We start from the raw sequence: 24,924 nt of genomic DNA on the forward strand, positions 1-24,924 counted from the left end.
GACCCGGCGTTTGAGCTAGTTTGATTCTTTTTTTCTCGGCGTTTTGCATGTGGATAGAGGCAGACAAACTTCCTGTCGTCTATCCACGATTGAGCAAAGTTATTTGTACAGCGTACCATGTATCAACACAACCAATGTCTCGTAATGAGGCTCTCCTAGTAATTTAGATCCGTATTATACGACGCGTTGCGACTGGCGTCCACGTTAATTCGACGACCTCTATTGTACCGTTGACTGATAACCCACTATCAGTCACATGACCCGCGATATCAAATTATTTTTTGCGGCGATCGCTTCATTTATCGCCGGATACTCTACGCTAGAAAGCAAAGAACTGAAAGCAAAGGTAAGATTGAATGTATTCCCTGTTAAATGACTGGAAACATACCCTCAACACCGACTCTCATTTTGTGGCTGGAACTTAGCCTTCACATTGAAACGCTTATCAACGACCTGATTGCAAGTATCGCGGGGGAGGATGCGTACTATGCAAAATCCCCAATTCCAAGAGTCCTTTATGATTCTAGACATCCTACCCTTGTTTTCCTTGCCCATTGTCTTGTCATCTTCCATGAAAACCGACTTATTACTGACACCTCACTTCAGCTATATCAAATAAAGTGGGATATCAAGAACAACCCCACCAAAAAAGAAAGAAAAAAAAAAAGACATAATACCAAAATCCTGGTTCATCACACATCATGTCCGCCTCCACGACATCACAGGCAAAGCCTTCAGTGCCAATCGCACTCTCCGCCGAGGCAGTCGACGATCTGATCTATGACGCCCGAGCAGGCGACCTCGAGGCCCTAAATGAGGACATCGCCAATATAGCCAGCCAACACAGCTGCAACGAGTCCCAGATCGTGGCATCCGCCATCGACATGGCAGATGAGAGCGAGGGCGGCTCGGGATCCTGCATTCTGCACTTCCCCGCTGCGAATGGAAACTCCGGTATGTCAATTGAACAACTTGACTTGACTTGCTTGGTACATATCGTGTCAAATATTTTGTTTCTATTCCCATCTCTTTATCCCGCCTCTTATACCTCTTATACTTATACATACTTATAACTATTACTAACACCGCTCAGAAATCCTCAAAACTCTGCTCCAAAAGCTGTCATCTGCAGACGCAGCCCAGCGTGTTGCGTTCGTTAACCACCGCAACAACTCTGGCAACACGCCTCTTCACTGGGCTGCGCTTAACGCGCACTTGGAATGTGTCAAGGCGCTTGTCGAAGCCGGCGCTGACCTTGAAGTTAAGAACGATGCTGGCCACGACGCTGTGTTCCTCGCTGAGCGGACGGCGTGGGCTACTGTTGAGGGTGATGAGGAGACCGAGGGTGCTGAGGGCGATGATGCTCAGGTTCAGGAGATTGAGATGACTATTGGTGAGAATGAGGGCGAGGAGAAGCCTGCTGAGGGTTCTGGTGAGGTATCTGCGGGCAGACAGGTTGTTGAGTGGCTTCTGGCTTCGGATGGTGGCGCTAGTTTGGAGAAGGGGGCTACTCAGGGTGAGGCTAGTGGATCTGCTTGATTTATGCCAAGGATGTCGGAATGGCATTGGTTCTTTTTAGGCGGAATTGGAAATGATTGAAGAAAAGTTTAAGATTTCACGCATGCAATCGGTGATATGGGTACTTTCTATTCTTTGCATATGTTGTTTGTTCGTGTCTATATTAATGCATTTTGATTATTTCTATCATAATAGTACACTGAAAGATACTGCAGGGCTGTTAGAATGCTGCCCTAGTATACAGAATGTTCGTATGCTCTCATTTACATATCCGTTCAATCACTGCGAACCTTGCCCGTCACCGATCCGGTGGAAGACGAGACCCCCACAGGTAGTGGAGTAGCGGGATCGATCTCCCGAACTTTTGCATCGAAGCCGACCTTGAAGCGCCGGTCTCGCCAGACGACTGTCACACCGCCATACACCGCCATGATCCAGATAGGCAGGGCCAGCAATTCGCGGCCGAGCCAGGCGGCGAGCCATTGCATGAATGGCCGACGAGTAATATGGGATGATCGGTAGCGTTGAGGCCGAGCGAAATCTGGGGTATCCCCATCCAACTCGATGCATTTTGCGGAATGCAGCATGATATATAGTGTCCAATCGACCATGATCCAGAAGAATATGCCAAGTGCGAACAAAACAAAAAACGCACGCCATGTCCCAAGACGGGCAGCAAATTGCACGCCATTCCGCTCAAGATACGGCGCCAAGGCAGTGGTGATGCCCCAGGCACCATAGAGTGTGCATAGGAACGACTCAGTGCCTGGTTCGACAAGAGTAGCGAGAAGAACGGTGAATTTACGGACTCGCAGCCACCGGACACGCCGGGCGATATATGCCGGCACGCTCATGTTGGCAACAGGCTGAATAGCCATGTCACCAAAGACCATGGCATGCTTGCCCCAACGCTCGCGGAGCTCTTTCTCTTCCCGCACCTGCTTCTTCCACAGTAGATCACCGATCAGATGGTCCTCACAGATGTTGTCGGAGAAGAAATCGATGCCAGGATGGCGAGCCTGGGAACCCGACACCGAGGGACAGGTAAGATAGTCAAGGTGGGAGCGGCGGAACATGTTAGATTTCCCCACAATGCACGGCGCAACGAGAACCGTATTGATCGCGGTGTACATTTTGGCGTGCGCGGAGGACAGGAACAGCTCTTCTAAACGACCGCCTCCAGTCGCGATCATGGCTGAAGGCCCATCCTCCGGACGGACGGACGGCATCGCTGCGGCCGCTGTATCAGCATCCGTGGCTTCTGGGTTGGCATCTAGGAGCGCCTGCCGCTCCTCACGCAGGTTGCTATCTCCTGTCACATCCACTGCCACAGGTAGATGGTGCACAAACTTGTATTTCTTGCTCGATGAGGGTCCAGTCCCGCACAGCCTGTCCACCATCCGGGCACAGACTCCCTTCCCGACCCAGACATTGCAGTCAATTATCCAGACGATATCTCCTTTCGCCTCTCTGTATGCGCGGCTCATATTTCGGATCTTGGGATTCGGTCCAAGCGTGTACGTATTGATGCCATCCTGCTGCAAGAGGGGATCCTCGTCTTCGACGAAAATCTGCGCGTCAACATGCGGGAAGTCGCTAATTAGTTTGCGGAGGGTAGGATAGGCTGGGTCTGCACGCGTCGCCACGCAGAGACGGATGCTGAGCTTGTCGCGCGGGTAGGACTGTCGAAATGTGGCAGCAAGGCAGTCATAGAGGTGCGGCTCAAGGCCTTTGACGGGCCGAATGGCGGTGACGTGCGGTACATCGGAGGCGTTCATTAGCCGTGACCGATAAGGCTGGCTGAGGAAATATTTCCATCTAAGCAGAAAGGAATTGCGTTAGGACATGGTAGCTCAAAAACAGCAGGCCGAATCGTACATCTGAAAATATCCTAGGCTGCACACCGCCAGTATGAATGCATACCAAATCAGGGCAATCCAACCGATTGCGACGGACGCGTACAGCGCGCCATCGTCAGACCTGCGAGCGAGGAACGAAAAGATAGGCTTTAGCATGGGACACGAAGGGAAAGCGACATGGAAGCAAACGAAAAGGACATTTTGGAGGAGAAAAGAAGCAATTGGATCGGGTGGATTCTCATTTCGGCAGTTAGCTGTCTCCGCCCTCACAGTCAGGTACACGGCCAACCAGCGGGCATCTCGTTCCACTAGTATACGGAGTCAAATATCAAAATAGCTTGTCTGTTCGGAACCCCCGGATGTAAGGAAACGTACTTCTACAGTTGAATTGGGGCAATTGGGCAATTAGTTGCTATTAGATTATTTTCGAATGTCATTATGAAGACAAAAAGATCCATTTCCCCCCAAACTCCAAGGCCTATTCCATGATACCAGACGCAATGCAAATTCCCCTTTAATCAAGTTTTTTTCTTCTTCCGGACCAAGCTCGCATTGAGCACGTTGACACTAGTCGGCTCTGATGGAGTAGGTTGCGTGTCTCCCGATCCACTTGGTGTTTGGGAATTCACAACGGACATGTTGTCCTCGCCCAATGATTTTTTTCGCTTGCGGATCAATCCGAGATCAAGGACGTTGTTGGTGGTGGTGGTATTGGCAGGCTGAGTAGTGCTGCTCGTGGTGTTGGTGCCGACAACCTTCTTGCCCCACGTAAGCTCATCCGCGAGAGAAGAAACTTGGTCGACGTAGAGTTTGGTACTGGCGATGACTTCTTTCTCGTCATAGAAATGGTCGAGAACCGAATCCATCATCGTTTTATAGTCCGCCTCGCTGAGAACGACTTGTCCGCGTCCGGCCTCTGGCCAGTCGAAAGGGTTGGCAGTGTTAGATGAATCATCCCAGGGAAGTTTTGGGGAGGTATCTGTGGTCGTCAACGTGGCAATTTCTTCGGACTGGCTCGAGCCATTCTCCACTATAAGCTCACCCGAAATGGTGGAGTTGTTAGAAGGACCGCGTGTCTGACTTTCCATTGACGTCGAGTTCATCAGACCAGGAGGATTGATGACTAGCCACAGAAAGCCGACTAACCGACCAGCAGAACATTCCTGGCGGAAGGACATCATCTCCCAGAATTGATCCAAGGACCGTACGCTGCGCCAGCGTCCAGCATTGGGGGCGACAGGCTCACCTTCCTTCGATACAGGAAGTTCACTGTCTAGGTCGACGAGGAAACGAGTCTTGGGATCATCGGGGAAACGAGGCACTAAGCAGCGGGGAGGAGCCGAAGGGTCGTGGTACAATTGCTTCAGTGGGTAGCTGTTGAGCCACCGTGGGCGATCCTGTGCATCGGTCTTGGCCGTAGGTGGAAAGAAATTGCGTGTTTCAAAGCGGTCGCAGCTTGGAACGATCAAGTATGCGGTGGCAGAGGCCTTGGCAGCTTCGACTGTTTGATCCAGCGCTTTCGTCTCTTGCAGAGCAGACTCTGGCTCATGCTCGCGTAAGATCGGATCGAGAACACAACACCACCACTTGATTAAGCCTCGATCGTCCAGAACGTGCTTTTCGGCGTTCTCAATACTGCCCGGGAACAGGTACTGATTCTGGGCGCGGGCGAACAGCGACACGACCAGACGTACACCGGGCCGCTGGCGGGTTCGCGCCAGAAATGAAAGAAATGTATTTGAGACCAATCTCAGAACAGATACCTTGCGCGGTAATTTTAGGAGATGGAGGAGACCAGTCGAGTCGGCCTTGGAGATGAAGATGGTGGTCAAGTGGGCCGTGTTGTAGACCATCACCTCCATTCCGAAGATAATTGTTTCACCGTCATCATTGGCGTCAATTGACACGGAGAGGAAATGATTTTCGCAGAATGTCGGCTCGGAGACCTGGCCCGGCGCAGCTGCAAAGAGAGCCTCGCAGGGAGTGGGTGTTGAGGAGACATGGCGAACGGTAATCTCAACCCCCGTGGGGAGTGCCTTGGCCAAGAGATCTGCCAGATCTACCGCCATTATTGTTCGTCCAATTAGAGTCGTGGAAAAGGTGAAGAGAGGAGCTGAAGACGGAGCTCGATTTCACACCCTTGAAGATCACGTGCCAGGAACATATTTGTACCGCCAGTCCAGGAAGATTGATATGTAGACATTTGGACATCTTTGATGCGGTAGTCCAATTGCGTAGGTGGTGGTGAGGCAGTAAAGGCTTTAGCAATGGGATTGAAGCTAGGTAGACGACCTGAATGAAAGAACGTGGTGAAAGGCTTATTGCATAGACTATAACGCTTGGTGCCGAGCATGCTATACTACGATGAATGAATATGCGATATTTGACACGTTAACGCTTATGCTCTCACCAGCTATTGCACTTTCACTCGCTCTTGCACTTTTACCAACCTTTTCCCACGCTTGTTCTCTCAAAAACGACTCAAACCTCACTCAATCCAAACTCTGCTACTCGTGGACACAAGCAGAACCAAACATACCACTGAAGGTAAGCAAGACTAATCAGATTAATCTTTCATCGAGCAGACCAATTGTACTAATATGTCATCGAACATGAGAAGCCCGGCTTCAAGTGTAACAGAGCTGCAACCTGGTCACACTGAGAGTACTTATCAAGATGTCTTACAAACCCCCCGGGGACTTCACAGGTAAGTCTATACTTGTGTCACCTCACCATAATCAGAAAAGCCACTGATCATGCACCCTAGTGCCCGACATCAACACACAGGAAGTCTGCACTCAGTTGCAGATCCGTTACGCCTGCGGTCACTCGACAGGCGGCGAGTTCGTTAAATGCCCACGACACGTCAAAAAAGAGGATGAACGCTGCACCAGCCGTCAAATCAACCATGTAGATGTCAAGAATTCGTCGCACAAGTGTCGCCTATGCCTGCGAAGTGAATGAGACATGGTATGGTATCCATTCGGCAGGAGTTGACGGAGAGCTTTATCTTGAGATTGTAGGAAGGGCGAAGACGGAGGGTTATGGCACATGAACATCACATTGATAAAGGAGACGATACTGTCTATCTTTGAATCAAGGAGAATCCGGAAATTATCCCACCGGGGTCATTAACATAAGTCTCCGTAAAAAGCCACGCAAGGGGCATCGATGTAATGGTACATAAATGACAATAGGACCTTGATTCCATGTTTGGGGCCGGATGTCACTTAGAAGTAAGAAGCCACAGCATCTAGATCATCGGCATTGAGCAGAATGACTCCTTCTCTCAAAAGAGTCCTCCAGACAAGGTTTCGTGCACGAATCGGGAAGTGTGGCGTGTTCCAATATCTAGCCCCAATCCCGCGCTCATTTGCGGTGGAAATTTGGTCCCGGAGAGCTTTGAGTTGGTCGTCTGAGAGAATTGGATCTGTATCGACAGTTATCTTGCCGACGGCTTCCCGGAAATTCGTCGAAGCAACAGGCGAGATAACGCCAGTTACATCGGCATATTTGGGATCATTGAGATCTGCCAGCGGCGCATCGAAAAAGTAGTCTCGGTCTTTGATGGGCGCTACCATATCGAACGGTGTCTCTCCGGTGCCAATGATGGTGACGGGTCCATTGGTAACGGTTTTGCCATCCTTGACGGTAGTTAAGTAGCCCTTCTCTCTTAGAGGTTCTAAAGCAGCAATTACCGCCTGGAACGTCTCGGGGCCGGATGTTTTCACATCAATGAAGAAGTAAAGCGTTTGGTCGGGAACGGTATCCCACACACCGCTGTTTCAAGAAAGCATTAGCAGTGAGACCATATTGGGCCCTGGCCAGATACTCACTTTTTAGTTGGCGATGATATAAATGGACTCTCGGGGTTCTGGCGCTCTAGCACGTCTAGAATTGGGTTGATATACAAGGATTCAAGAGTTCGAGACTCCGTCAGGGCGGATTCATCGTGACCAACCTTGTCTAATTAGCATGCTACCCAGAAGAGCGCGCAAGGCATCATCGGTTAATTAAGCTCACATAGAGGGTGCCATTGTATAACCAGACATCGGCTTCGGTAGATGTGCAGCCATGTGAGAGACCTGTGCATGGTAATGTTAGGGATAATCAGTTAGATAGTAGAGCTCTGCATACCGGTATAGAAAGGCTCGTCTCGCCAATAGTCACTTTGGGATAATCAGCGGATGAAAAAGTCTGGAGTGAGCACCATGAGAAGTATCCTTACTTATGAGAATGAACAGGAATCTAGAGATTCGTTGCATCCAGGGTTAACAATATTCCAGATGGCGGAAACTCCACAGAGAGTTTATCGATACATGGTGCCACAGATAGACTCACGGGTAACAGATCTCTTGTTAGATCAGTGGGATACCTATAGTCTGGGCTGCCATGGGTGTTTTTTAAGATGCTCTGTAGGCTAGAGGTGATCGCCCCGAGAGCTGGATCCGGACCCGCGAGGAGAGCCACAACAACGCTAGAGAGGAATAACATGAAGGCAGAGAGCATTTAATGACAAGATCACCCGAATAATTGACCCGCCTTTATATATCGAGCTGGAGTTGAAAGAAGGTGGAATTCAATTGACTGAATTGGAGAGGCAAATTGCGATGACGATCGGAACCCGGACTCACGTGTTTCCACAAGGGGTATCCATAACATCGAGGTCGAACATTTTACAAGTTAATATAGAATAAATCGAGTTGATCGTTTGAGACTGATTATATCTATCATATGGTCGCTCTCTCGACTCTTAGAAAAAGAACAGCCAAAGGGCAATCAAAGTGCGACACCAATTAAGAGCTGATCGCACTGGTTGTTTACTGGGGAGACTACAAGAAACCGAGAATAGTAACATATGGTATTTGGCATGAATGGCAGGCATTGATTTAAGAAGGTGCTAAAAAAATGAAATCGCAAGACCAGCACCGTCGTCCATGGAACTTGAGGGCGGAAGACAGCGAGATTGTAGAAGAAAAGGTCTGATTATGAAAGAGACCTATACACGTCACGGAAATATTGCCTTAAACCTCCCGCACACTTGGCGAAGAGGCAGCTCCAGAGTCTTGTGAGTTCCGACCCCGAAGGCTGAGGTTTCCGATACGTTGGACCAGGTTGCTGCCCACAGCATCAACTGCACCCTTGGGCGCAAGCAAGGTCGGGCCTTGAGCGGCAGCTTCTTGGACTCTGAAGAGTTTAATAGCTGTCCCGTTCCAGACACCAACTGTTCCTGGAGTTGCACCAGAAGCAGAACCCACTACCATCTCGCTGGAGAAGATGAAGCCCCACAGCAACGATTCGTACCAGCCCATGGAAAGTGCGGACCACTCGAATGATTGCACGCGAACCGGCGTTGGTTCGGAGATTATACTTGTAACCCCAGGCTCTTCAGCAAATGATGGGAGATTGTGGATTAGTGTACGGGCCTCCGGACTAGCTGCGCTGGCAAGCGCTGCATCGGGTATATGAGGTGCAATGGCCGAGATTATGGTGAGGATTGTATGCAATGGAAGCTCGGGCAACCAAGACTCGAGCTGGTAAATATTGTTAGTAGCGGAACATTTATTGGAAAGGTGGTTCGGTCTTACCCATGGTACGGTTGGTGTAAAGCCACTAGCAGAGGGGGTGAATAAAGCAGACATGCTTGTTTGACTGGTCATGCTGTTCTGCCGGGAGAATGGAGGATGTCCAGCTGGTTTCTTTCCCCGTGCTTTTTCGGACATTCCTCGCACCTGCTGCACTCCATTCTCGTCCGTGGTGGATGCCATGGAGGGTCTCCGTGAGGTATGAGTTGAGAATGATGATTGAGACGGAGTCTGTGCCCCATCTTCACGTTCATCATCGGAGTCATCATCGCCAATTGCAAATGGGCTGTTCTCTTCGGGGATCCTAGTCAACGGCGACCGGGCACCCGAAGGAGTATGTAGATCATCCTCTGACTGCGAAAATGTAGGGCTGACGGCGACATCTGAAGAACTGCTAGCTTTCTTCTTCTCATTCTGCCGCTCGATCTCTTGTTGGCCACTCTCGAGAGTGAACGCCCGCACGGCTTCAAAGCGTTGCTTATACTTCAGTATCGAGTAGACAAGATATGAGTTGTCTAGATAAAGTCAGAAACGCTATGACTGAAAGAGAAGATCTGGGTAGGGTAATTACCGATGAACTTGTGCTCGAGGATAATGTTAATGAAGTCAAGCAACGATGCAAGAAGAGTATGATTGGATTCGTTCGCCAACAAGAAGCTGGGCGCAGACATAGAAGAGAAAAGCTGAATGACCTTCGAGCAGGCGCTTGGAGAAATATGTTCGATATAGGGAGCGATGTTGTTGAGGATGATCAGAAGTGGAGGATACACAGTGTCTAGGTTCCCCTTGCCGGTTGTCATCAATGTATGAATTGACTGCGCCGGTTAGTATGGTATTATTTTTAGATGGGACAAAAGACAAACCATGATCAAATAGTCGGCATAAGACCCCCGGAACTTGAGCAGTCGGATCGATTGTGGTAATGTCTCTTGAGCTTCGAAGCTGTTGTTCAGACTCTTCGCAAATGTCGACTCCGCACTCATTGTCTGAAGGATGAAAACGCACATCCGGACCACTCCTTGTTTGGAAGGATCCATTCTATATTCCATCGCATAGAAGATACATAGAACAAGGAAGTCATGGGAGCGATTAGAGTCGATGATAAATGACCGGAACCTTTTGTTGCATTGCAAGGTCTCCCAGAAAAGGACCAACATCTCAGGGGCCCATTTCACCGATTTTTGACTCCCAGGAAGATACGAAGCGGTAGCTTGCATCTAGTTTGATCAGTTAGCATAACTTCTTAATACACGAGCAAGCAGAGAATAAATACCGGCTGGTTCAGAATTCTCGTCATGCCATCCACCAGGAATTGGAAGTCTTGAGGTCTATGTAGCCTGCCGAAGTAATGGCGATAATAATTCTTCGGTGTTGTTCCACGGCCATCTTCTGGAATAGGATACATCAAAAGGACAAGAAGAAGTTGCACGCAATAAATCACCAAAATCTGCCTGGGATCTTTCCAAACAACGTGGTCATATGGGACTCTCCACGACGCGGGGTTATACTTCATGGCCTGTTTTGGATTAGCATAGCTCCACCGCCGATTGAGCAGAACATAACATACTGTATTGAGAAGAGAGCAAAGGAGGGTCAAGACAGCCTGCTTATCTTGGCATGTTGTGATATAAGTGATTGCCTTGACACCCTGAACGGGCAATGTATCTATACCAGTCAGTAAAAGTTAGAGTACCTTGGTTGTATCAGACTATGAACTCACTAGACGGCAAATACATGGCCTTTCCAGTCAGAGTAAGCATAAGCCGCAGAATCTCGCATCGGTTGCTCTCCAATGTTTTGTTAGACCCCATAGCCGTGTTACAGCCGACACCACTCTGCCAAATTGAAAAAGAGACCTTGCTCTTCGCAGTTGGAAGTCGTGGGATTGTGAAGTCAGCAAAGAAGAGCAAGTCCATCAATGTGTCTATCAACTCCTCAGCAAGAGGCTTCAAATCTTCGTAATCCTCCGCACGCGGTGATGTCGCCTCTTGGTTACCCTCCGATTGTGCTTCGTCGAAGAGTACCTCCCCAGCAATCTGTGATTGTCTTGTCCTTCTCCTTCTCCGTGTCCAGAATACATTATCATCCCATTCCTCCAGATGCTCCGCCTCGTAAACATAGGGGAGGAGACGAGTGAGGATCCGAATGCAGTTGAGGACCTCACGCTCGGGGGCAAGATCGGGGTCAGGGAATGAGGGATGGTTTCTCAATACAGTCAGTCGTGACGCGACTGCTAGTATGAGAGTTTTGAAGTTGGGCAAGGCATGATCGCGTGTGCGTCGTATGTCAGCCGGTGTGAAAAGGCTAAAGACATCTTCGGTTGATTCAGGAAGTTCCCAGAACTGCCAGCGTGGTTAGCCTCCAAGTCTCCAGGACATACAGTCAATTTGTATCAGAACGTACTCGGGTCCAGTAGGGGTCGTCTGCGGGGATCTCCTGTTCCTCGGAGAGGCGGAAGATACCCTGTTTGAAGACAAGCTTGGACTCCGAAGCTCCCATAGCAAAAGGAAAGAGCTAGTAGTCACGCCGTTCTCGGTTTCATGCGGATTTTCACAGTAAATGTCGAAGTGTAAGTGATGCGAGGGCGCTTTCTGCCTGTTTATTTGCCGAGTGCTAGAAGTGGTTGGCGGTCCTAATCGTCCGGGCGCGGGATCTTGGCTTGAACACGGGGTATGGCAGATAGACCGAATGCCAACAGTACGGTTTACAGTAGACGGTACTCCGTACATATGATGAGACATCACAGCAGAATGATACCTCATCTTATATACATCTCCTTATCCTATTCTGACCTATTTGTTGCCATGTATCAAAAGGCACTTTTAGCATCCATAGGGAGGACGGAAAAAATATCCAACAGCCACCGGTTTCGGTTTCTATGAACAACACGAATGTACGTCAAATGAAACGAGCCTGTAATAATAAGCGCGAATTGGTATCCTTGAAATACATTATGAATGAAGCAACCGCTATGACATTGAACACGTTAAACACCAAAACCATGAATGACCCAAGTGCCCGTTCGCAAGTTTGTCCAGAAAGCTGGAAAGAATCAGGGGGCTCCTCCGCTAGCCGAAAGCCGGCGGCTCCTCTCATATAGCCACTTGTTCTTGACCCCCAGACTTCCTCGTTTTCCCATAAGCGGGGAAGGTGTGCCTGGGCCCATGCTCATGGTCGACTCTCCAAAGGAGTTACTTCGAGTCAGAGGGGACGAGGATCCAAAGCTCTGGCGTTGAACAGATTCTCTGCCTCCATTCGACATCGCTTTGTAAAGCAGGGGGCTGGATACAGGTGAGAAGGGTGTGCTGATGGAAGAGCGACGCTCAGAAAAGCTCGCATTCGCGGAAATTGGGGAGGGCTGTCTGCTAGCAGGACTGGCCTTGCGTGAAGAAAGCCGGTATCTGGGTGGGGTAACAAATACTGTTCCAGGCGTTGCTGGTGGTGTGGCAGCAGGATCCAAACCAAGAAGTGAGCGCTGGGTGGGGGTAAGGGGAATGTCGGAGAGGTCGTCCTTTGGCCGGAAGAGGGGAGAGAGTGCCACTATAACATTGAAAACGAAGAAGAGCTGGAGAATGAATAACGGGATTTCTTGATAGATATGGTTGGTATCGAGTATTTGGCGTAAGCTTAAACAAGACCGTTAGCACGCGACGCGACGGATCAGAGTTCTTATCGCACTCACTAGCTTTTGAAGGTAGATCCAAATGTCCAGCTCAGTATCAAAGCTGCGCCGTTCCAAACGAGCTTCTTCACATTTTTCTGATCAAATGTAGCTGCATTTTGCCGCCGGACGATCTCTTCCAGTTGAGGGTGTCGCCATTTTCCAGGGGTCAGGGTACCCTCTGGAGTGGGAGGAGGCAGCGGAGGTGTCGCTTTCGGGGTGGAAGGAAGAAATTGAGTGGCCATTGCTACCGTGGTGAAGATGATGTCGAGAGTGCAGAGTGAGGTGAACTTGACTGGAGACTAGGGTCGTGAAGTCAGCTACTGATCCGTAGATGCGTAGACTGTTTTTTGCGAGGTCTTTTTGACAAGAGGGATTGGACTCACTGATATTATGAACTAGTTCAGTACTTACCTAGAAGGGAGCAAACACAAGCAGCTGTCAGTTAGTAGTGCACGTAGCAATGAACAATTCTTCTTTCAAAAAGTCATTATTGTTGTTGTTTGGCTATAAATTGACGATCCCAAAGTGGCTGCGCTCGGCGCTCAAGGAAGGGGTTGCACGGGCATAAGTTGACCCGGCCAAGCTGACACACCTTATCGTCGTGCCCCTCAACGTCATAACTAACTAGTTGCTGACTGTTGACACTTCTTCATCTTCTGCTCCCCATATTGACCAACTAAAATGGCTGATACTTCACTTGTGGAGAAGCTGGATACTTTGGTGGCCGATGTTCTCGCCGACTGGAATATCTACACTACCATTGTCGCCGGGATTGTCCTCGCTTTTGCGGTTTACTCTGTCGTCTCATCTCGGGATCCAGATGTGCATCCGTTCCTACTTGCTCGCCAATCGACAGCAGCCCCAATCCGCAAGCAGGGTGAATCTGCTACTTATAGGTGCCTAGAAACCCCATATGGCTTACCTCTTCGCTTCGGACTGAACGTCAAGGACCCGGGCGCCCCGAAATGGACCGGCGGTCGAAGAGGAGACCTGCGCGATATTTGGAAGACCGCTGTGCGTGGAGCTCTGAATGAGGATGGTACTCTTTCGGGAAAGCAAGGCAAGATTTACACAGTCTTGGGTCGAAAGGCCGTCGAGCACTCTTTGGACGAGGTGACGCAAGAAATCAATGTCATCGGTCATCATCTCCAAACTTCCGGCGCGAAAACGGTGGCTGTTTGCCTTACAGACTCTATCGAGCTTTTAGCTACAATCTTTGGTGCGTGTCTTATCATCCTAGATGTGAGTCTCGATGTCTAACCTTGCGCAATATAGGTGGTGCATTCTATGGATACGAGACGGTCATTGTGCCGCACAACCTCCCAGCCGAGACATTATCAGCACATCTTCAACAGGTAAAAGCGGATGTCCTTATTGCTGAAGCCGGATCTCTGGACCTTTCTCTCGTCGCCAAGGGTAACACTCAATTGACGCTCGTCCTTTGGGTTGCCAAGTATGGCAATCAACACATGGATTGGAACGCACTCCCTGAGAACGTCGAAGATACTCTGAAGGTTGCAGTTTGGCATGAACTAGTCGAGGAGTTCAAGGAAATCGCTAGCTATGATGTGCCTCAGTACGACCCAAAGACAGCAACCCCTGCCGTCCACACTGTTTGGCCGTCTTCCTCACAATCCGGCCAATTTATCGATTTCCAGCCAGAGGTAAGACCAGCCCAACTTGTCAACTTGTGTGATATCACTTTCACTGACATTCAACTAGAACTTGGTGTCTGCCATCGGAGCATTAACCTCCGCCCTCCCTCGTACTCAGCGTTTCAACCCAACCGACATTGTTCTTCCTATCGACTCTCTTTCTCGCACCTACCCTCTCTGCATAACTATGGCTGCACTGTTTGCCAACTCATCCATCGCCCTCAACTCTGTTGCTGGAGAGGATGTCGATTTCGCTTTGGCTACAGCTGGGGTGTCTCCCACAGTCATTATTGCCTCATCTCAAACCATGGCTGAGTACCACGACAATATCATGCGCCCGCACACTGGTATCATTTCCTCTCTTGGACGCTGGCTTCAGGCACGGACTTTAGATGCAGGAAACATGCCGACGCGCAACGTTTTCAGCCAATTGGCTCGTGTCAGTCCGACATCTGAGCTTTCGCTAGATGAATTGCGCTTGCTTTGCATCTCCCACCGTATTGATGGCGACCCTGCTGTTCATCTTACCTCTGAGCAATTGACCGACCTTAGAATCTTCACTGGGGCTCGGCTTGTGTATGCCTTGACCGGTCCCGGTGTTGCTGGTGCGATTGCGCAAACAAACGCCTTTGACTATAGATGCCTCCCCGGCCCTAGCCACTTTGGCGCCCCGCTGAGTAGCACTGAGATTACTATGACCAATATCTCTGAAGACTCCCCTTACGGCACAGAAGAGGGACAGGTACGTCAAGTCCAATTTCGCCGCTTTCATATAGAACTAACATTCACGTCTAGATCACCGTCTCTGGCCCTGCTGTTGTCGGTGGTACCGTCACTCTTCCTGAACGAGGCCGTATCAGCAAGGACAATACCTTGGAATTGTCTTCCTGAGCGTATCAATCCCAAAATAGCATTCTTTATAGCGTACTTGAAACTTGAACTGCCGGAACATTTGGTAATGAATTTGTGTATATTTCATCAATAAATTTCCAACTTTATGTAGAGATATTTGGCTGCTAGTTGAGCTTTTAGTAGTCTATTTAGATGTCTTCTCGGATGACACGACTGTCGTACGCATTGCTTTTATCACATTGCTGGTGACATGATAAAGAATCTTGGAAGAATATGTTCTGATGACAACCCTAAAAGACTCTCGGCGTCTAATATGAGCTCTCCATGCATTAGAACGCATTTCTTGTATGGGATTTATATCTAACTCAGACAGCGAATTTCATTCCTTGTTCAGGGCAGAAATCGAAGTCAGTATCCAATAAGCGGTTGAGAACAGAAAGAAAATTGCCGGCTAGAGCGTTGAAGAGTCGGGCAGCGGCGAGTGTTTTGAGGTGGCATAGGCGCTAGAACAGAAAAGCTCCAAGTTGTTTGATATCGCAATTTATAACACAGATGAAGTACAAAATGATAGGTAGTAATACAGCCACATGTATGCAAATGAGGGTCACGCCGGACGCCCTCTAACTCAATCACTGCCGGCGATTGCCGCCACCCAAGAAAGCCTTCTTCTGGCGAACATAGTTGGCCACAACATTCTCCACGCTGCGACGGTCGTGCTTGCGGTCTCTCAAGAAGTACAATCTCGCCCTTCTGCGCTTCTTCTCCGATCGCTGGACAATCTCCACGCTGTTCACGTTGGGACTGAAGACCTTGATCGACATCTCAACAGCGACGCGAGTAAGCTCGTTTCGCAGAAGGAACGACGTTTCAATTCCGCGCAACTTGATACTCAGAACAATTCCGTTGAATGGGTCGCCGTTCTTGAATGTCACTCGTACGATATCGCCCGTCTTGACACTGCGCGGGTTTCGTCGGTAGTCGAACATGGCCTTGCGCTCACCGGTAGGATCGAGGACTGCCAATTGCGATTCGGTAACTGCTGCAATGGGGTCCTTGCATGCTTTGCGAGCAGATGGCGGAGCAGGGTAGATCTTGAGGGGCTCACGCTCTACAAGAGATAGCGACCATTAGTACAGCTCGCGTCATTTTACTCGATTGGAAAGGACCTACCAGGATCCGGACGAAAGCGAAGAGGTATTTGGGATAGGAATTGCTCAGGCATGTTTGGGGGAAGAGGTACCCGTTCGGGCCTCTTCGAATAGGCCGTCGAAATGAATCGACGGTTCATGAAGGGTTGGATAGGCTCCAAGGCCCGCAGCAAGGACCTTAAGCAGCCCAGCGGGCGCATTGCTGGTAGAGCCGCCATGGTTGTGATGAGGATGTCAAGTCAAGAAAGTCGGAGTCGAGTTTTGGCCGGATCGGCAGAATTTCCGCCAAGCCTTCAATTGCCCGTTCGGGTTGCAGATAACAGCGATTCTTTTTTCTCCTCCGATTCTACGATACCGATCCACCTCGTTTTCTTGTTCTTACTTTGAGAGAAGTTTATCATTTTATCAGCTGCTACTCTCATACCCTGCATAGCTTCATATATAGCCTCTGATCACACATGATGGCGCAAATCGCCATGAGCAGGCTCTTCCGCCAAAGCACCACCGGCTCGGTGCGCCAGTCTATTCTCAGACCGATGCAGGCCCGTAGCTATGGTTCGAACTCAGGTATGTATTAATAACCAATCTATCGTGGTGTCAAATTCTCATCGGAGGCGCCCGGAACAGTAATCCCAACCTTCACCTCAACATCCTCCCCCGAGTTAGACGAAGCCCTGGAGCGGTTCCGCAATGAACTCTTCATACCCCTCGCTCTTCCCAAGCGACAGAGAAAGAGCGTGTTCAGAGAGAAATACGCCAAACAATTGGAAAACGAGCCGATTACCGTGAAGATTGGCGAGACCGAAGAGTTCACCCTAACGCCCAAGAAGCACCATGATCTGCCATCGAAGAAAGACGCTCTCGGGGTCCTCAAGTTGATGGTCGCGACCAAGAACTACAGCAACCTTTTTCCGTACCTCAGTGGACTCCGGATGTCAAACTATGCCATCAACAGCGACCGGTGGGAGTTCATCATTCGCAAAACCAGCGCGGCTGGCAAGCTCTCAACCATTATCGAGTGTGCCAAGCAGTCCCATCGCACCGGCTTGACTCTCAGCAACAGGAACATTGCTCGCCGTCTGTTCTTTGAACTTCACAAGACAGCGGCGAAAGCGGATTTCGAGGGAGCCCAAACCGTCAAAGCTCTGAAATTAGCGAGGGAGGCAGCTAGCCTGATGGATGCCGATGAACACTCCGTTCGAAACCTTGAGGATGACCCCAAACACCAGCCTTTCGTCATCGGCACGCTTTTGGAACTCAGTGCCGCCTGTGCGAAAATCGATGAGACCCAGATAGGCTTAGTCCGTAGCTACTCTCAGAAGCTTGATGCAGCCTGGTCCCGAGGAAATTTCAAGGACGACGCGTCCACTGGCTTTGAAAACATCGAGAGAGTCGAGGAGAACCTTGCCGTTTACAACGGCATGCGTTTGGCCCTTGAGTTGCCCAGGGCATCACATGACACTGGGAATTTCCAGGCTCGCTGTGATAAGCTTAAGCCTATCCTGATTTCGCAGTTGGAGAAAGTCAAGAACGCCGACGTGCTTGCAGACAATGTGGTTAAACAACTTCTTGCGGACAAGCCCAAACAAAAGATCGAGAAGAACGCTTGAGCTATGTTGTGATTCCTTTTGGTGTTGATTGAGCCACATCGGCGTGTATAATACTGTACTTCCCAGATATTTTTGAGCTGGCTGTGTATTTCACAAAATAGATATCTTATTTCTGCCACATCTGATCCTGCAAGGTGCTATTTCCTGCCAGTCTCTCCATGTTCCGATGACCGTGAACGACAAATTTTAATCGTAGTGTGCAGACATAGTAAACCAGATGGTCCTCACGAATGCATACCAAGTTGTTGATATCAGATTTATCTTACCGTTTCTTCAGAGTGGGAAGTGGGAGTAACGCGTCGGTTAGGGCCAGAAGGTCACATGGTGCTATATACTACTACATACTACGCCTCCCTCAGCTTTCAGTAATGCAACCTACGTAAGGCAGGTCTGCAGGCAGAGATCGCTAAGTACGGCTTTAGCACTAAGCGAACCAAGTTCGTCGGTTTCATCATCACCACCGAAGGAATTGAGATGGATCTAGCCCAGAGACGTTGTCACCAACTGGGACTAGGAGGCGCCCTCAATCACCATTCTGTTTTCGTTCAAAAAAAAAATTTGTATCTTCATCAGCGGTCGCAATCATCATGAGTTCAATTCGTGCGTATTCGTCCATTTCTTTGCGGTATCATGTTGACCAACCTGTAGGACTATTATCCCGATCCGACTGTGGAATCAACGAGGTACAGGTCGCGTAAGCGCTGTAGCTGCCACACGCTGTTACGCAGTATCATCCGCAGCAGAACTATCGCTGCCATCCCCATCGCCACTCCCGCTAGACTCGGCATCGTTGCGCCTACCAAGAGAGAGAGCATCGGGATCGTCTAAGAATATAGTATTTCCTATTAAATTCGGTCAGTATGATACAGAGTCTAGCGGGAGGGGCGACGCGGACGGTAGGGACAGTTCTACTGTAGGTGATACTGCGTAATAGCGTGTGGCAGCTGTAGCGCTTACGCGACCTGTACTATCCTTGATCCTATAGTCGGATCGGGATGATGGTCCTGTAGGTTGGTTAATATGATACCGCAAAGAAATGGACGAATACGCACGAATTGAACTCCTGATGATTGCGACCGCTGATGAAGATACAAATTTATTTTTTTTTGAACGAAAACAGAGTGGTGGTTGAGAATTGAATTGAATGTTTACTGCGACAAACTCGGGAGGATTTATAGGAAATTCTGATCTCTCCCGTCGTCTCACCTAGAAGAGCGTTTCTTTGTTAACATTCCCTTGCGACCCCCCTGTTCTTTGAGGCCGGCGTACTGACGCGTTCGCCAACACAGCCCCGTTCGGGCCTTTGAGAACACGAAGCGAGGCTTCATGTCTGAGAGCCGTTTGTCGGGCTCCTTTTGACTTTCTTTTTGTTGATTGAATACAGCATTTTGAATTTTTCTTCCCGTTTTGTTGTTGTTGAACGCAACATTTTACTTTCGCCAAGCCGGAAACACGGCCCGAAACGAACTATATAACCACAACACATGTGTTTATCTTGCACAAGATTGTCGGCCGCCCCAGGGCGTCCTATAAATCTTTGAACGATGCTGTACTTGGACATGAATGAATCAATCCAAAGATAAACATGACCTATGTGCCAAAATTTCCATGTCGAGTTGCGGGCAACTGTCACACAAATGCAAATGTCGAGGATATAATGTCGCTGAATAAAAAAAAAAAGATAGGGCTAATGTTTCAAAAATTGGTATATATACCGCAGTTCTCCCCTAAATAGTAGTAGCCAGTTGAAAAAATCAAGATAGAAATCAAAGTATAAACCTATCCTCCCTATACCAAAGTCCCTAACCATTGCCCTCCTATGCCTAAGCATTCTGTATCTTCTGCTTCCTAGGGGAATCCCTAAGAGACTTATCTTCCTCCCTATCATCTGTAGACTAGTTAGGATCTAAGTCGTATTCCTAAACCTGCCTTAAGAGGTATCACCCTCTGTATATAAGCTCTAGGACCTGCTACGTCCTCCCCTTAAACGGGAAGGTATGGGTTTAGCAAGTGCCAATTGTGATAAAACTCCTACGCGAAAGTGCATTTAGTCTCTAAATGCTAGCTTCTTATTATCCATATGGTCATCTAATATCCGATTGTCTTACGCAGCCTCGATCTATTTTATAGGTGTATTAGTAGTCCTGGTTTAGCTGGATAGGTATTATAGAATTCCTTAATTATTTCTAGAGTATTTTTAAAGTTACTAGCCGGGTACTATTTAGGATCTAGGTTATATGATATATCCTAACTACTATATAAATTTCTTAGCCGGGGGTTATATAACGATCTCGGAAGGATTGTACTTGCCAAAAGGGTAGGAACGACCATACTCTCACCCTCGCGCCTTCCCAAATTGACAAACGAGATTAAGTGAGATAATTGCGAGTTTTATATCGAATGCAAACTCAATGATATAAAAGGGGAAGAACGCGCACATAGATAGTTTCTCTTTTTCTTCCTCCTTCGTACTTAGAATTTGGTTTGAATTGCACTCCTTTCTTCTGAATCGAATTGGCTCGTAACAATAGGGTAGACTGTTGTACGCCCGTCGGCTTCGCCCCGGCCTCGCCCCGGCCGCTGTGAGGGACCCTAGGTTACTTCAGGTCGGCCGTAGTTAGTTAGCATAACATTAATAACTAATGAGACATCTTTACAAGCTTTTTCCCTAACAGATTAGTAGTATGTCCTTCTAAGCCAGAGGTTGAATTTCAAGTATCCCTTTCGCCCCCTAGGTCGCCAGCGGCGAAGGGAATCCTAAGTTTCATCACCCTCATTAACCAATTACCCACTTTCAGTTATCCCAACCAATTACCTCATCATTCCAATTTCATCCTACATCAAACGCAGCACTACTCTATCAAGTACCCGATTTTCAACCTTTGAATTCTGGCCACATCCTTACTACCGGGGGCAGCCAATTTTTTTAGCCCGCGTGGGGAGTATCACGGTATAATACTCGTGGTCACAGGACCCAAACCCCACCTTCTCTCAGGGTCACGAGACCCACAAATCCCTATTATCGCCTAGCCCTCCCGAGTCCCCCACACTCTTTCCAGTCACCAATCGGAGTTACATCCGATACCTCTTACCGAGAGACAGCTTCGTACCTGTATCCTCATCGGATACCAGCTTCTTATGTACTTTGATGAACACAATAGTACAAGCGAAGAGCTTCAGACCCCGGAACTCAACCACGAGATCCCCTTTATTACGCATACTTACGACACGCCCTACCTGCAGCCGCTCTAGCAAAATATATATTAGGCCCTCACCCAGCTCCATCATCCTCCCGTCCCACACTTCACCCCATTCCCTGACACTTCTCATCCCTCTCGAGCATTAAATCCTTACTCAAAGCTGAGTACTGTCTGACGAATTATATTGAGCACAATTAGAGCACCAATTCACCTTATATGATGCCATTGGGCCCTCTATACTGTGAGTCTGACGATCAATCTCCACCACCGAATATGATTCTGTTGGCAGTTTGAATCTGTTCTGGGACAATACTTACTTAATTCATAGCAAACTAGCTTACTTGCACAACAATTGTGCAAGATGGCACCACGCCCTACTGTCAATCGTCGCCAGACAGTTAAGCGACCAGTGCGAACTGGCCGGATCGCCAAAACAAAGAAAGAACAAGCCAGCAAAGGTGACTATGTCTTTGTTTTACTGTTATTATGGAATATACCATACTGATATCGGACAGTCTCATCGGATCAGCAGGCTGCTGTTAACGATCAAGCTCTTGGGCCGGTTTATGGAACACCGCCAGCCTGGTCAGAGGTATGCTGCTAGTCATCTTTTTAACCCATGTGGATATATACTGAACTTTCTGCCAGGGTCGGCAACAACTTTGTGATGCTATTCCCTGGTTTCGCTGCACCCAAGGTGCAATGTATCATAATGAAGGTTTCTGCTATGGCTTCCTCATTGATGCTGACGGTGGTACCCGCACTTATATTGATGAGGAGATCATCATTACCCGAATGTAAGGATTCCTTGTTCAGAATGACGGCTTGCCTCTACTGACTTCTATCAGCGGTGGATGCTGCACCAAGGACTCGGAGGGAAACCTGACCCTCGAAAAGAACCAAGACCCGGAGAATGCACTCGTCCAAAGCATCATCGCCAGCCAAAACTCGAAGCTTGCTGTTGGCCTTGTTATTGGTAATTTATCAAGCTTTTTTTAAAAGGAATCCGCTAATCAGCGTTATAGGGAGCAAGAACAAGATTCTCAATCGAGAGCTTCCGCATCGGTACAACATTATGGACTGGTTTCGTGTTACCAATGTCTGGTTTGAAAAGATTGGCAAGAAACACGGAGTCAAAGTCCGCTTTGAGAAACTGAACCTTGCGGAAAAGAGCTGGTGGGCGGCCAAGGACTCTCTCCCACCAGTGCCCCTTGATGAACGGGACTTTGAAACAAAGCCCGAAACTCTCAAGTGTGAGAGATGCTCTACGGAAAGTATTCGCTTGTACGAGGATGGGTGGATGTGCCTTGACCCTAGTTGCGTCGACTTCTGGAAGATCGAAAACGCTTCCCCTCCCGCTGAGCTGACTTTCAATCCTGATTTCCTGAGCTTTCGCAGTCCTCCGGACCCAGCAATCCAGCCACACTACAGTCTAGTCCCTGATCTTTTGTCCACATTGGATGAGAATACCGCGGATGTAAGCACAGCTCGTATCGCCTGGAAGGGAATTGTGTGCCCTATGTGTTTCAAATGTATCCGACGAACTTTCTGGCGAGGTTGGAAATGTGATGATGACTCTATTGGCGAGGAATGTGCGAACAGCTGCCCGTTTCAAAAGTTCATGAACATGAAGCCCGTTTCGCTTCGAGTCGTCCTCGATCATTTCGAGTTGGCCCCGATCAAGAGAGCAATTATTTTTGATCGGAAGTTTAGGACTCCAGAGATTGACGACAATACCTTCTTCCCTTACCGAAAGTTGACCTACAAACTTGATGGAGTTGGCTCGATTACCCACTTTGTGTCCAACAAAGCTATCAATAGTCGTGCGAATGGACCGGACGACCTGTTCATCAATCTCCAACGTGATGATCTTGGTCTCAAACGATTTCAGCTCCAGTCCAGTCTAGGTAAGTGAGCCATGTCCAAGCTTCAGAAATATTTCTCACATTGAAACAGTTGCGGGTACACTGACCTCACATTTCGCGGTCAACTACGTAAGTGACGACATTACCTTGACATTTTAGTATCCACTATCTGACGAAATGACACAGGGTATGCCTTACAAATATGTCGTATCTGTCGATTCCAAGGGCTTCGACGAAGCGCCTAATGACATGCTCCAGGCTCTGGGTCGTTTGTCATGGGCAACTGAGAAGGCAGTCATCTCTTCTGGAGATAAATACCTGCCTCCAAATGAGCTACTGACGCTCGGCTATTTCGAGGAAATGAAGATCGGAGTAAGTCAGAGCTGTGGATTGAGAATAATCTGTGCTAAATTATCTTCTATCAGTTCCACGATGACGGAGAGTCCTCGCTGGGGCCCAGTATCGCCACACTGTCTCTTGGAGCGAAAGCAACTATGTTCGTCCGCATGAAGTATAAGTATTTCAATGGCTCTACCCGAAGGGCTGAGCCCACGCAAATTGGGACTCTTCTGCAGGATGACCCTGTTCTGAAAGACTGCATGTTTGAGGGCGAACGGCGGACACTGAGGGAGGAGTTCGATGCTGGTGAGATCTCGCAATCTGACTATGATGACTCTCGCCGTGCTCTGGCAATGGGCCGCAAGGGAAGAGAGGCCCCAGTTACCATCAAGATGGAGCTTAACCATGGTGATCTTGTTGTCATGCACGGAGGGGATCTCCAGAAATACTACGAGGTTTGTGGTTCTTCTACTCTTTACCAACATTGAAAATCAAATCTAACCAATACAGCATTCTGTGGTTCCCGAGAACAAATTGCGCTTTGCTTTGACTGCGAGATACGTCAAACCCGACCATATTGATGCGAGAGAGATTCAGAAAGGCCAGTTCTCACTCACACCCGACCAAATCTACGATGGAAAGTGATATTACGTTTTGTCTAATGACATGATTCCGGAACATCTTTCCCAGTTCTACCATCACACGACCTTATATCTATCAGAGTACCGCCAGTTGCTGGGCTAACGTTTCTTTTTTTTCTTACGAATATTTCTATGATGTGTCCAGGTCATGTTTTGCTACTTTTGCTATATACCCTACTGCTTATACTTCTTATCGTATGCTTTCTATCAGTTATATTCGCGGAAGACTTGACGGCCACTGCCGTACTACCAAATATTATATCTCATCTCTAATTTTCAAGGCTTTTTTGTGTTGATAACCAATTCTAGTCACTCATGGGTGAATGGGCTTGCACGAGTTTGTTAGATTATGGTGTTTAGACCGCCTTCGAGCCGTTTTGTGTTGTCTTATTGGCTTATTGCTTCCTACCGCTTGCGGGTAGTTCTGCCTGTTGTACCCCATCAAAATTAATTAGTCAGAGTTAGCCGATTAGTTAGTTACATCTTCACCGCATTGATTCTAATGATTTTGGAGCCCATACATATCCCGGGAGCGAAAGCGGGCGAATGGGATTTGAATGATCTGCACGCCAAGCCCACACTTTAAATCCCACGAGGATTCTGCTATTCATTGAAGTTTAGGAGACAGAGTGCTTGATTGCTTGGTTTTCGGGATAATTAGGGCTTTCCATTCATCGTGAACCAGATTTATCCCCAGTACATCCTTGGCAATTGAAGTTGATGGTGGATACATATAGATGATACCCTCGGATACGTATAGACCGAGGCATAAGTACTAGCGGCGTCGTGTCGTTGGAGATTCTCGCAGGTTTGCCGAGCTTCCCCGCATCCGTCACTTTTCCATTAAATGTCCCCTCAGCTGCTTCCAAGGTTATTGTCCAAGTCCACGTGTGTTCGCTAGACCCCTTGCTTACTCGCACTGCCATATATACCAACCGTGGGTAAGACCCCATTGCGCTCACCTGGCTGCAGCTAACCGCATTCCAAA

The 24,924-nt window shown here is 48.6% G+C and overlaps 10 protein-coding genes across 10 annotated transcripts; 5 read left to right on the forward strand and 5 right to left on the reverse strand.

The window, feature by feature from the left end:
- Nucleotides 1-701: 701 nt before the first annotated feature.
- Nucleotides 702-1,539, forward strand: N7518_005474 (ankyrin repeat domain-containing protein; the record flags this gene model as incomplete). The annotated part of the gene is made up of 2 exons (XM_057186401.1): nt 702-954; nt 1,094-1,539. The coding sequence occupies 2 exons, from the start codon at nt 702-704 to the stop codon at nt 1,537-1,539; spliced, it is 699 nt and encodes a 232-aa protein (XP_057043171.1).
- A 254-nt stretch (nt 1,540-1,793) lies between these two features.
- Nucleotides 1,794-3,533, reverse strand: N7518_005475 (putative ceramide glucosyltransferase; the record flags this gene model as incomplete). The annotated part of the gene is made up of 2 exons (XM_057186402.1): nt 1,794-3,336; nt 3,397-3,533. 2 exons carry the CDS (start codon nt 3,531-3,533, stop codon nt 1,794-1,796), a joined length of 1,680 nt encoding a protein of 559 aa, XP_057043172.1.
- Nucleotides 3,534-3,895: 362 nt separating this feature from the next.
- Nucleotides 3,896-5,446, reverse strand: N7518_005476 (H3 histone acetyltransferase RTT109; the record flags this gene model as incomplete). Its single annotated transcript, XM_057186403.1, has 1 exon — nt 3,896-5,446. The coding sequence occupies one exon, from the start codon at nt 5,444-5,446 to the stop codon at nt 3,896-3,898; it is 1,551 nt and encodes a 516-aa protein (XP_057043173.1).
- Nucleotides 5,447-6,053: 607 nt separating this feature from the next.
- Nucleotides 6,054-6,341, forward strand: N7518_005477 (uncharacterized protein; the record flags this gene model as incomplete). Its single annotated transcript, XM_057186404.1, has 2 exons — nt 6,054-6,084; nt 6,145-6,341. The coding sequence occupies 2 exons, from the start codon at nt 6,054-6,056 to the stop codon at nt 6,339-6,341; spliced, it is 228 nt and encodes a 75-aa protein (XP_057043174.1).
- A 266-nt stretch (nt 6,342-6,607) lies between these two features.
- On the reverse strand, nt 6,608-7,871 carry N7518_005478 (uncharacterized protein; the record flags this gene model as incomplete). The annotated part of the gene is made up of 5 exons (XM_057186405.1): nt 6,608-7,157; nt 7,214-7,338; nt 7,401-7,462; nt 7,515-7,546; nt 7,654-7,871. 5 exons carry the CDS (start codon nt 7,869-7,871, stop codon nt 6,608-6,610), a joined length of 987 nt encoding a protein of 328 aa, XP_057043175.1.
- Nucleotides 7,872-8,401: 530 nt separating this feature from the next.
- On the reverse strand, nt 8,402-12,868 carry N7518_005479 (uncharacterized protein; the record flags this gene model as incomplete). The annotated part of the gene is given in 11 exon segments (XM_057186406.1): nt 8,402-8,911; nt 8,966-9,477; nt 9,534-9,777; nt 9,826-10,179; nt 10,236-10,478; nt 10,530-10,627; nt 10,683-11,304; nt 11,366-11,476; nt 11,488-11,620; nt 12,067-12,588; nt 12,645-12,868. The coding sequence occupies 11 exon segments, from the start codon at nt 12,866-12,868 to the stop codon at nt 8,402-8,404; spliced, it is 3,573 nt and encodes a 1,190-aa protein (XP_057043176.1).
- Nucleotides 12,869-13,307: 439 nt separating this feature from the next.
- On the forward strand, nt 13,308-15,172 carry N7518_005480 (uncharacterized protein; the record flags this gene model as incomplete). Its single annotated transcript, XM_057186407.1, has 4 exons — nt 13,308-13,845; nt 13,902-14,290; nt 14,349-15,023; nt 15,077-15,172. 4 exons carry the CDS (start codon nt 13,308-13,310, stop codon nt 15,170-15,172), a joined length of 1,698 nt encoding a protein of 565 aa, XP_057043177.1.
- A 590-nt stretch (nt 15,173-15,762) lies between these two features.
- Nucleotides 15,763-16,499, reverse strand: N7518_005481 (mitochondrial 54S ribosomal protein bL19m; the record flags this gene model as incomplete). Its single annotated transcript, XM_057186408.1, has 2 exons — nt 15,763-16,241; nt 16,304-16,499. 2 exons carry the CDS (start codon nt 16,497-16,499, stop codon nt 15,763-15,765), a joined length of 675 nt encoding a protein of 224 aa, XP_057043178.1.
- A 243-nt stretch (nt 16,500-16,742) lies between these two features.
- N7518_005482 (uncharacterized protein) lies at nt 16,743-17,891 on the forward strand (the record flags this gene model as incomplete). Its single annotated transcript, XM_057186409.1, has 2 exons — nt 16,743-16,848; nt 16,909-17,891. The coding sequence occupies 2 exons, from the start codon at nt 16,743-16,745 to the stop codon at nt 17,889-17,891; spliced, it is 1,089 nt and encodes a 362-aa protein (XP_057043179.1).
- Nucleotides 17,892-21,452: 3,561 nt separating this feature from the next.
- N7518_005483 (uncharacterized protein) lies at nt 21,453-23,940 on the forward strand (the record flags this gene model as incomplete). The annotated part of the gene is made up of 9 exons (XM_057186410.1): nt 21,453-21,549; nt 21,607-21,683; nt 21,740-21,888; nt 21,940-22,067; nt 22,117-22,998; nt 23,048-23,085; nt 23,143-23,328; nt 23,382-23,750; nt 23,806-23,940. The coding sequence occupies 9 exons, from the start codon at nt 21,453-21,455 to the stop codon at nt 23,938-23,940; spliced, it is 2,061 nt and encodes a 686-aa protein (XP_057043180.1).
- Between the last annotated feature and the right edge of the window lie 984 nt (nt 23,941-24,924).

The sequence above is a fragment of the Penicillium psychrosexuale genome (assembly GCF_028828465.1).
Source record: "Penicillium psychrosexuale strain IBT 29551 chromosome Unknown utg000003l, whole genome shotgun sequence".
NCBI lineage: Eukaryota > Fungi > Ascomycota > Eurotiomycetes > Eurotiales > Aspergillaceae > Penicillium > Penicillium psychrosexuale.